The sequence below is a fragment of the Aedes aegypti genome, chromosome 1 (genome assembly GCF_002204515.2).
Source record: "Aedes aegypti strain LVP_AGWG chromosome 1, AaegL5.0 Primary Assembly, whole genome shotgun sequence".
In the NCBI taxonomy this organism is placed as follows: domain Eukaryota; kingdom Metazoa; phylum Arthropoda; class Insecta; order Diptera; family Culicidae; genus Aedes; species Aedes aegypti.
The window spans coordinates 24,620,699-24,632,703 of NC_035107.1; the positions used below are offsets into that span (position 1 = coordinate 24,620,699).

At 36.0% G+C, this 12,005-nt stretch overlaps 1 protein-coding gene across 2 annotated transcripts; it reads right to left on the reverse strand.

Moving 5' to 3' along the window:
• LOC110674802 lies at positions 1-11,680 on the reverse strand. Of its 2 annotated transcripts, XM_021839184.1 has the most exons (8): positions 11,283-11,678; positions 11,088-11,222; positions 10,791-11,027; positions 6,527-6,811; positions 6,178-6,468; positions 5,302-6,111; positions 3,543-3,883; positions 1-1,661 (listed from the first exon to the last, which is right to left on the reverse strand). In XM_021839184.1, exons 1-8 carry the CDS (start codon positions 11,323-11,325, stop codon positions 105-107), a joined length of 3,699 nt encoding a protein of 1,232 aa, XP_021694876.1. In that variant the 5' UTR covers positions 11,326-11,678; the 3' UTR covers positions 1-104. The 2 variants fall into 2 exon arrangements, with proteins under 2 accessions (XP_021694876.1, XP_021694875.1); XM_021839183.1 differs by having other exon boundaries at positions 5,302-6,468; positions 11,283-11,680.
• Between the last annotated feature and the right edge of the window lie 325 nt (positions 11,681-12,005).

Sequence of the window (12,005 nt, forward strand, 5' to 3'; positions counted from 1 at the left end):
TTTTGTAGTAGCAATATTCAATTTTTATTTAATATATCAATCAGTCAATTTCAGCTTATTGAACCCTGCTTGGCTGTAACGTACATAGCGAATCATGAATGCGTTCAGTCAATATCTTCTTCGTCACTTCCAGGTTTATCGTAAATGTCGGATTCAAAATGGTCTTCTATGTGATTTTTTGGCCTTCTGCCTCGTTTAGGTTCTTGGAGAGTTTTCAAAAATGCGGAATAGTATTCCTTTTGTTTGATGTATGGCATTAAATTTTTCAAATCTTTGAGTTTTGCTTCTGGAAGCATTATAGGATGATCTTCGATTGGATTAAGTACAATATGATCAGCATTGGGGAGATTATCGTCCGTAGCAAGCGACATCGATTGAAAACAGTTTTCTGATACATCTTTCTTATATTCGACAATCCGAGGATGATCAGTGGAGTACTTGAACACCATAATTTCTTTAAATTTGATACGTTCACCGGTTGCATTATTTTGAGGAATTCGGTAGCGCTTAGACAGATCACTAATTGATTTAAATTCAGCTTGAGTCATTTCATATACCTTAAAAGGTATTGATCTGCGAACGGATGCAATCAAAAACACCCAATCTCTTGGAGTTTCGATATCAATTGAAGTTTTTCTTTTTGTCCTCTCTATCGCAGCATGGATTGTGTCTACCTCCATATGTGAATGCCCGGTCCTCATAAACTTGTGCAAGATTGTAAGCGACCGGCCACGCTCCGCGAACAACTCAATCATGTAGCTGAACATAAATACAATATTTTTGTTCAAATTCTGCCCGCCACACCTATCACTATAATAAATCACCTCAGTGATTCCTGATGGGATACCTAACAAATCCTTCATTATGCAGGATCCGATCTCCTGGGACCCTCTTCGGGCTTTCGTTTCATCCCAAATGTAGCATGCGGCAGAGTTTTCACCCAAACAGCTCAAATACATTGTGAGATTCAAGGTATAGAGCTGCCTTGAGTAAAAAGTTCTTCCACACGTTAGATATGGTGTGGGCAGTTGTTTCTGCAAATCAAAGGAAACCACTCGAACAGTAGAATCAGATCTTGATCGTTGAATATCCCGTCGCTTTTCTTCGTACACTTTTTGAGCAGCCTGTTGATGGTCTTCCTGCTGGTTTTCCAAAGCTCTTTTCTCAATAACATCTACTTCCGTTTTAATCTGAACACGCAGCCTGTCACAGATATCACATGTATCTATTTTTGGCTTACGGAAAGAGAGGTTCATCGTGTTGAATATAATTCGGTATGTATTGTAGCAAACCGGAGCGAGACCATCCATACTGCATTGTTCCTGATACAATTGGTGCATTTTGGTCACGCTCAAATCACCGGATAGGTACAGCCGGTCCGATTTTGCACGACCATAATGACTTGTGTATGCTGGGAATGATAACATATGCTTCTTGATATATTTCATATGCTCCGCACATACGGTCAGACGTGATTCGTTTTTCAACCTTCCGTCGTCAGCAGCTATTCCTCCACCAGCGGATTTTTTTGCAGCAATAGTTCGAATTTTTCGGTCACGTATGTCAAAGGTCGCCATGAACATAACTTTGCATACCTTAACCGGTCCTTCAATTGCTGGTAGATAGTACTTCCGTGAATATGCCCGCCGTGAATTGACCACCTGTATGAATATGAAGCATAACATAAAATGGATAGTTTATTAAAATAAGCTTTGTTCTTTTTTGAGAAGGCGTAGGCAAACAGATATATTACAATTTATTTGGTACTAGTCCAAAGCGCTAAAAGATTTGTAGCACGAAAATGTGCGCGATGTCTGAAGTCTTTCAATGCCATAGACAATATCAGGCGGATTCTATGGAGGTGTACCGGACCCCATGAAGATCTATCCCAAAATGACCGAACATGACCGTAAATGACCCGAAATTACCCGTTATGACATGAAATGAGCTGCCATGACTTTGAACAACCTCAAATGAGCTGACATGACTGTTACTAAACGCTGGAAAATTGGTTTAGGGACAAAATGTTGAAAGACAAAACGTCGAATGCCAAGATCAGATCCTGCTGATTATTATTCGACCAGGATGTAATAATTGGTATAACATTTTACAAAAGTAATAAAAATTGAATGATATCAGCATTAGAGTGGTTCAAAAAATCGTTTTTGCTCCACGCCGCTCATTCGATTTGAGATCAAATTCTGAGTGTCCCCCCCATTGGTGTGAAAATTGAGACTGCACAAGCCTTTCAAAGTTTATATGGGAATTACTATTGGAAAAGCAAGCAAATAATTCGATCGGTCATTATGTTTGCCCATGTACTTTTTGGAATTTAAGCTATATGGCCTATAAAAAATGCGAAAATTGTTTGAACGTTAATTTAGCATTAACAAGTGTTATTTTCATTGCTTTTGTGAATGTATGTAATTTTTGATTACTGTAGTATATTCTGACATAACTTCGCAATCTAGGACAATTTTTGTTCCTGCACTTAATAATATAATGTAGTCCGAAAGCTGCTGTAAACCGGATGCTCAGATTCTTCAACATATCAAGTAAGGACTCCATTACAGCTAAAGTATGTCTGACCATAATATTTCTAAAGTTAATTCGATTAAAATGCATCAAACAATGTGAAATTGTCACCTTTTAAAACAGCATAGCTTCTACAAATATTCAATTCATATTTAGGTGTTCCATTTTGGACAATGCCTATATGACTCTCTGATGATTTTATGGTATTGTCATAAATTATGTGCAGTGGAAACAATGCGTTATTAAATTTTATAGTACAAATGATGAATTAAATGCGAATGTACTGTGAAAAACGAATAAATATATTAAATAAACAGTTGTCAATGCATTCATCACAATTATGACCTCATAATAACATTTTCAGGCATTTTCAACTATTCTCAAAAGCTTTACGGTATATTTTCAATATACTTTGAAATGTATGAATCATGTCAAAATCTACAATATATTTTGTAATATGAAATATGAGCGAATTTGAAATATTAATGCCTTTCCATTGAGATCTATCAATCCCAAGGAGGCACACTAATACAAACACGGCAGTGGGAAAGCAAAACAAGCTACAGTAGTGTTATGTTGTTTTAACAGCGTAGCGTGGTTGCTTGTAGATTGATGACGATAAGCTTTTTCACAGTTTCCGAATAATCTCGGTTATAATCTAGAAAACAGGATTTTAATTTTTTCAGCTCATCGGTTTGCAATGCTCTATATTTAACAGGCAATAGGCAATCATTGCTGTCAAACTCCATAGTGAAAACATCTGATGTCACTACCTTGATCAAACCCTGTGCATTTTTTCGACACTCCAAAGATTCATACAGAACTCCAACGTAGTTTTTTTTTTTGCTGAGCTCTGTAATCTAGATTAAGATTAAAAATAAGCTCAAACGGCCTAAACAATCACGGAAATTTTTTAAGTATTACGTCTGTTTGTCTTAGCCATGTTTCCATGTACATTTAACCGATGCTAAATAATAAAAATAAATTGTATATTTGAATAAACAAACCTTAGGACGTGCTGTTTTTGTCACAGAAATATGACTGGCCAAGAACTGATTCTGTCCTGATGATTTCACTTGTAGAAGACTTGATAAGAGCTTTCTCCGAGTCGCATCTGGATACTTTTTACCACAATCAAGTTTACAGTTGCAAGATGGTTTGATCGATCTAGCGGGAACAATTGTACCGTCTCGACGTTGATATTCCAAACCTTTCTCCTTATTACGCTTGTTTCGATTCCTCATATGTTGTTTAGAAATTTTGATTTGTACAGCTTCCTTTTCTATGTTATCAGTTCCTTGAATGCTTATGTTGTTATCTCGGTTGTTGTTCAATATATTCGATTCACCTAAAGCATAACATAATAAATTCATATAAAGTCAGTGACAGAAAGCTAATTCAATAATAAATATGAACCAACTACATATAGGCACAATGCTAGTATTTTTTCATCATCCTATTGTTTTTGATTTTGCCGATGACAAACAGATGTAGGGGGACATGGGGCAAGAGTGACACCCGGGGCAAAAATGCCACCTCTAATTTCACGTAGTTCAAATCAATTATTTGATGTTCAACTCAGGATAAGAATGAATTGAGTACTAATTGAGGGTTGTGTAAAAATTACAATTAAAAATGGTTAGTACAAAAAATTAGAAAAATGTCTAACTCTCCAACGCGAAAAATGCGAAATATTATAAGAATGTAAGACTGGAAAACAAGGTTTGATTCCCAATAAATACAAAACATATTGATTTTTCCGCACAGTATTGATGATTTTCAATTGTTTAATATAGTTGTGAGGATTTTTTTTTTTCGAAAAAGTCCTTTTGACAGTATGTCTTATGGGGCAAGAGGGACACCGCAATTTTCTCATATAAAATGAAATGAACTTTTATTTTTCTTGTTTAATATTGCATTAAATCAATTTCCTACTAAATAAAATCAAAATAAACCATCTTGGACATTCAAAATGGTTTCTGAAATTTTTTACTATTATTGTTACAGTTAAATAAGATTAGAACTAAATCAATTTCGTAAAATTACTTTTTAACTATAAGTCAACTTTTATCCCTCAGTTTTTATCTTTACTTACTCTAGAATTTATCGTTTAGGCGGGGAAAAAATAATATACAAACTTTGTGGCATTTTGCTCTGGTGCCATACGAGTGGCACTCTTGCCCCGTGCCTCTTTTAAAAACCTCATAAGAAGGGACATTTTCAAAAAATCTCAAATCATCATGTGTTTCTTATATTTTTGAAATCTATCGATAACATAATTTAGAACAAGAAGTGAGCTTGCCCTTCACTGGAATAATCTTCAAAAATTGTGCTTATCAACCATGATTTGAACCTATACATCTTAAGGTGTCCTTCTTGCCCCCAGCCCCCCTAACTCTCTATATGAAAATTACTTTAAAAAAATATCGCCGTACGACTTTTAGAAAACACTACCACCATCTATTGGCAGAATCGCAAGACTCACAGTCAATCATATAAATTTCAGATAAATAGGCATTACAATCGTAAGATAAACGCAAGGACGATGAAAAATTGAAAAATGTTGCGTCTGGTTGCCTGTGGTTTTACATTCGCAACCTATACCCATAAGATTTGATCTTAGACCTTGACAACGTAGAATCAAACTGAATTGATATTGATGTATAGCTTTAATAAATAGGATTCAGTATGTCTCTTTATATGTAGTTGGACCCTTACGAAAAAATTGGTGTGTTTATATTTTAAATTTAAAATTTTTGAACTCACCCAATCCAAGGCATAAACGCTTCGACGGTAAAGGATGATTATTAGCTGCTCGTTTTTGTGGTTTATCGATCTCGTCTTCGCCATCAGAATTTTCCTCAAATTCATCTTCACTGACTAATGTTTGGTATTTTTCAAAGTATTCATAAATGGTTAAATCATTTAGGCATGTAGGATCTCCATCTATGCTTTCTTCAGAGTCACTGTTGATGTCAAGATCTTCGTCACCTCTGTCAGTATCTTCGGACTTTGCTTTAGGTGTACGAATCAATCGAGCAGGATCCTCATCTTCGCTATCTTCAATATCGTTTTTATCAGGATGCCAGTCAGCATCTTTGGAGGTTGAATCAGACTCCACAGCTGAACCATCTAGATCGTCGTGATCTGCCTCGCGCGGAAATGCTGTGCTTTGATCCTGGTAAACATTCAATTTATGTCGAACAGCAGTTGGTAACTCGCTACATGCCTCGATAGTGGCCTGTTCAGACGGAGTAACATTCCTAGATACGCGTAGGTCCAGTGGTGAAATGGGAATTGCTTGCTGTGATGTAGCTTTCGGTAAGGCCAGGCAAAGTGCTTGTTCGCAACTTGGCACAGTTAGATCCATTGCCTCATGTTGAGTGGAAGAATTGATTGAATAATCAATCGGGAAAACTCGATTTGGCGTTGATGTTATGACACGACTGAATGATACCTCCAGATTGGTGAAACTTTCGTTGAATGATACAGATTGCTTTGATTGATTGCTGTTCATCTGTATGCTGGGATCGTTCATATTCCGAAATTTTGTACCCATCGAACCGTTGAACACAGCTGAATAATAATTAAGATTAAATTTCGCATTAAACTTGTATTTCATATCAAATCTTAGAGGCTTACCTTTCGGATTACTCGGATGAAAAGTAGAACCATGATGAATGGAATTGTCATATCGACTAGTAGAAGAAGAATGTGCTTCAATAGTCTTCTGCACCCTTGATTCATCAAGACTAGGACGAATAGAGATGGAATGACGTGGAAGGTACGGTCGTTGCTCGAGTTTTGAGATTCCAGACAAACCTTCAAACATCTCGTTAGTCATTGACTCGAAAACTGCAGTTTGAGTGGAGCTCGATAAAGAGGTAGAGTGATCCGATCTGCACAATTCATCAGATGAAACGTTCAGAGTGGCTGAAATATTAGGATAAAGTTGTAATGGACTTGAATGTAATATAGCATATACTCCTACCATGTTTGACTTGCTTGATCATCTCCGAATGCTTACGAGCAGAACCGTTGTCATCAGACTTGACGTGTTGACCAGCTGATGAATGCGCTCTGATTGTACTCGTGTTCTTTGATCCATTAGAGCCATATGAGTTACTCATGGATCCACGAGATATGTTTCTCTTTTCTCCAACGTTCCCAGTACCATGGAATATTTCGCGAGAAGAGTTTGAACGGATGCTCGTCTTCGAGATGCCCAGGTGCATCTTCATTCCAGCTGTCATTCCCAATGAAAGCTTAGGGGGCGCTGAAAATATGTCATGCATGCTTAATATTTACCTTCAACACACAAAGGGAAAATAAGCCTGTCTGGCTGCCCAATTCTCTTCGTTTGCATTTCCATAGTTTTGCTCTAAAACAAAAAGTTAAACATAGGCGAGGCACGGGTTGAACGGCACGTACGAATGAATGAATTTCAGAAAAAAAAAGCTACACATTACTCAACCAAATTTTAATTATCTTTCATTGTAAGACATTTCGTAGAAAAGACGAATAAACTGGCTAATTAGGTTTAAAGCTGAAAGGTGTCTGGGTTCGATTCCCGATTGGTCAAGGATCTTTTCGTAATGGAAATTGCCTTGACTTCCCTGGACATAGAGTATTATCGTACCTGCCACAAGATATACGAATGCGAAAATGGCAACTTTGGCAAAGAAAGCTCTCAGTTAATAACTGTGGAAGTGCTCATAAGAACACTAAGCTGACAAGCAGGCTCTGTCCCAGTGCACTATGGTCCAGGAATCAGTTTTACGCGGAAAGATGCATTTTGTGCTTTAGAATGAAACATTAGACAAAAACGGTCTTCTACAAAGTTGTTTGTATTAGTTTCATAGAAATTGTGTAACTAACTTTCTTATTTGTAGAAATTATATTATACATGCTTCAGCAAAATTATAGACCATTCAATTTCAAGCAACTTTGCCAAAAAAAGTTTTTTTGTATCTCAAATTGACTGATTTAGAGCTTTTTTCCTACGATGACATAGGGTAGTCCGAACAAAACTGGTTTTCTGGCTCTAAAGGTTTTCAATTCAAATTTCTCATCAAAGTAGTCTATGAAACACTTTTAGAACTTTGAAAAATGCGTAATTTGGTGAATGAAGATACTCGCTATCTCCTTCCGTTTAGGAGTTATTGTTGTTTTTCTCTCAAAAACATGCCTACTTTGATTGTGAATATCTCTGATTGGCGCAAACATAAAAAATATCTTTTGACGGCGTTCAAAAGACAAAATAAAATTGTATATTATATCAAAAAATTACAGATGTGTTATTTTTGTTACTCTAATAAAACGTCTTGAAAGTCAAATATTTTTTATCACAAAAACTTTAATAACTTTTGAACTAAAATAGATATCAACAATCTTTTTGCTTGAAAATTTGCGTTTTGTTAAGTTCTAAAAGTCGTTCATAAACGACTTTGACGAGAAAATAATATTAAAAAAACTAGAGTTGAAAAACTTATTTTTGTTGGACCACCATGCGATGATTAGGAAAAATGCTCTAGATTGGTCAAATTTTGAGCTACAGAAAAACTTTTTTTTGACAAAGTTGATCAAAATTACAAGTTCTACCGCTTTTCCTAAGAGCATATACCAGTATTTTTGCAAATAAAAAAGTTGATTATATGATATGTGTTATATTGTGGACCACCCTAGTTTCAAATGACACAGTATGAAAGCTTACATTTTGAGAAACAATTTTGTAGAAGATCATTTTTGTCTAAAATTTCATTTTCATGCTCAAAATGCAAAATAATAAAAAAATACTTACTATCAAAATCTTAAAAATAGTTTTAGAGCCCTATCTTTCTTATTTCAGATTTCTCGTCAAAACAGTCTATGAACGACTTTAAGAACTTAACAAAACGCAAATTTGCATGCAAAAATATTGATGATATCTATTTTAGTTCAAAAGTTAGTGAAATTTTTCTGCTTAAAATCCTTTGTTTTTTTTAGGAATTTTATTAGAGTTACAAAAATAACACATCTGTAATTTTTTGATATAATATACAATTTAATTTTGTCTTTTGAATGCCTTCAAAATATATTTTTTATTTTTGCCACAATCAGAAATATTTACAATCAAAGTAGGCATGTTTTTGAAAGAAAAACAACAATAACTCCTAAGCGGAGGGATATAGCGAGTTTCTTCACTCACCAAATTACGCATTTTTTAAAGCTCTAAAAGTGTTTCATAGACTACTTTGAAGAGAAATTTGAATTGAAAACTCTAGAGCCAGAAAACCAGTTTTGTTCGGACCACCCTATGTCACCGTAGGAAAAAAGCTCTAAATCGGTCAATTTAAGAGATACAAAAAAAACTTTTTTTAGCAAAGTTGCTTGAAATTGAATGGTCTATAATTTTGCTGAAGCATGTATAATATAATTTCTTCAAATAAGAAAGTTAGTTACACAATTTCTATGAAACTGTGGTCCACCCTAATTTTCAATAACACCAAACAAAGGGCTTAACTAATACAAACAACTTTGTAGAAGACCGTTTTTGTCTAATGTTTCATTCTAAAGCTTAAAATGCATCTTTCCGCGTAAAACTGATTCCTGGACCACTGTGCAGTGGGGACGCTAATACCAAGAAGAAGAAGAAGATTGTCACCGTTTTTATGTAAGGATCTCGCCTATAGTGGAACAAGCACTTTCACTGAGTGGTTCAACGTCATGTGTCGAAATTGTTAGTCATCCAAAAACACTGGCCATAGTCCACGGTTCATATAAATTTTTAAAATTTGATATGAACCAAAGTGTACGAGAAAGAGGTAGTCTGAAATGCTTAAAATTTGGTCTACGCGGTCATTAACAAACCCTTACAATGACTACACTAAAATGCATTTTATTGTAGAAACTACTGAATCCATGGTAAAATTGAGAACTGCACCAACGATTTTCAACCGACTACATTGATCGGTTAACTTTACCAAAACATAGTCAATATCACTACACAAGAAAATTTCTTCTGTTGATTTAACCAGAGTTGCAGTATTTTTGACTAGAAACACTCTTGATTTGAGAAGTTTAGCATCATACTTTTGATCACACTGTGTTGTACGGTGGGTGTCACGGATTGAAATACAATGCTTTGTAGTGGATGCTACTATGGACATAGTCAAATTTACTGCACTGCTCAGTGATTTTCACCAGATTATAGTAAACTTAACAGATTTTTGTAGTCGGTTGAAAATCGTTGGTGCAGTTCTTAATTCTACCATGGATTCGGTAGATTATAGAACAAAATTTGTTTGCGTGTATATTTAATACAGTGATACCATAGACTTAAAAAGTTGGTGATACCTCCATGAGTCGATGTTCCATGACTCGATATCGACTCATGGAACCATACTAAAAACAAATTTTCATGGTTACTATGATGGTCCCTAGAAGCAGCTTTCCAAAGGATTGCTGTTCCATGACTCGATGTTTCCATGAGTCGATGGTCCCTTCAATATCGACTCATGGAGGTTTCAAATCAAAGTTAATCATCAGTGGTATGTATTTAACGGCAAAATGCAATTCAAATTTGGTTGAATGATGTGTAAGATATGATTTTAATGAGTGTTTTTGGGAATTCATTCCTTCGCACGAGCCTATTGACCATCTTTACCTAGCTACGCCTATGTTTGACATTTTTTTACGGCAGAAGATTTGAGTTTTGTTATGTTGAAAGAATATTTTAATTTAGATCATCAATGTAAGGGCTTTAGTATTTTCAAAAGAGTACATGAGGCATGGTATCTTGAATCACAGACAAACATACGTAACATTCATTTCCAATGTTTCATCGTCCATGTGTTTATCTAACAATTTTAAATCCACTTAACTTTGCGTGATCATTATTAGTTCATGATGATCATAGTCATAGGATTGACATTTTGTGTGAGAGTGTGCATGTGTGTGGTAAACGTAATACAGAAATCGATCATGACTAACTGTGGTTTGCGTGATTCTGCCAAAAGATAGCGGTAGTGTTTTTTAAAGTTGATGTTTTCAATTAATGTTAATACAGAGAGTTACGTCTGTTTGTCTGTGCCTGAATAGTAATACAGTGATACCTCCATGAGTCGATGTTCCATGACTCGATATCGACTCATGGAATCATACTTAAAACAAAATTTCATGGTTACTATGATGGTCCCTAGAAGCAGCTTTCCAAAGGATTGCTGTTCCATTGCAATATCGACTCATGGAGGTTTCATTGTATGTAAAAAGCTTACCTTTATAAATGTTCTGGTTATCTTTGTGCACATCTACGGCCTGTTTATGTGCCACGGAGATATTTTTTAGAAGTACCTGCGCCGGTATATTTTTGCTCTTAGCATCCTGGGATCCTCGGTGGGAATTTGCGTCGAATGATGTTCCCTTTGGTCTGGTTTTTGGAGAGTTGGCAATGTTGCGGAGTACTGCACGGTGTGTTTGGTTCTGTTTGGATTCAGCAGAATCGTTCACGGATGCTGAAAGTCAAGAAATATCTCTTAGTGCTCAAATTTCTGAAAAAAAACACCTAAACTTACCGTTCTCAGTTTCACATGGCAGTTTTACTCCTGGTCCTTGTAAGGTTCGTGCTTTCTTGGTCGATGCTGGTATATCGGAGGCTGGGCACTGGGGGCTCGAAATGAACTTTCTGAATTCCGCTCCAAATGACCGCGCTGTTGACATATACAGAATGTTTGAAAAAGGTGCACATCACAAGAGAAAAATGTACTTACATTTCTGTACAACAGCTGTTTTGTTTGTGTCGCCTGATGCCATCGCCGATTGTGAACAATTTCGATGTTACCTGATTGATTTAAGTTTAGTGGAGTACATTTACTTAAATTTTATCACAATAGCAAAGACAAAAAACTGTGTTTACAATTTGGCTCACATGACGTTGAAACCGATTCGTTAAATAATGTTGTATACGACGTTTGGTCAGTCATTTGACGAAAGCGTATGGCGTTACGAGCGTTACATAAGTCATAATACCGACAGAAAGACGACACTGGAAAAAAAATATTTTCACTTTGATTGTGACTTAGGCCAATTTTGAAAAATTAATTTTATGAGCTGATTAATAATAATTTGAATTTTTCATTTGAAAACCATACAAAGCAGTGCACGATCTATCACTTTGTGGAAACAAATGATTTTTGTTGACAATGTTACTTACGTCCTATTGAAAAAGGGGTCTTGAACTCTACGCCACCTCCAGCTCGTGGACACCTCCTTCCTACCTCGCAGGCAACCATCACTCACCTGGCCGTGCTCACTGTGCTCCCGCTGCTAATACTGGCCGGATTCGAGGCGACAACCATCTTTGCAAGCTTGTCCGGCATTCTAGCAACATGTATCACCCAATGTATCCTCGTAGCGTTTGTCATTTTTGCAGGCTGGGTTCACCGTAGAGTATAGGCGAGCTCGTAATTTATGTTTCGATGTCACAGTAAAAT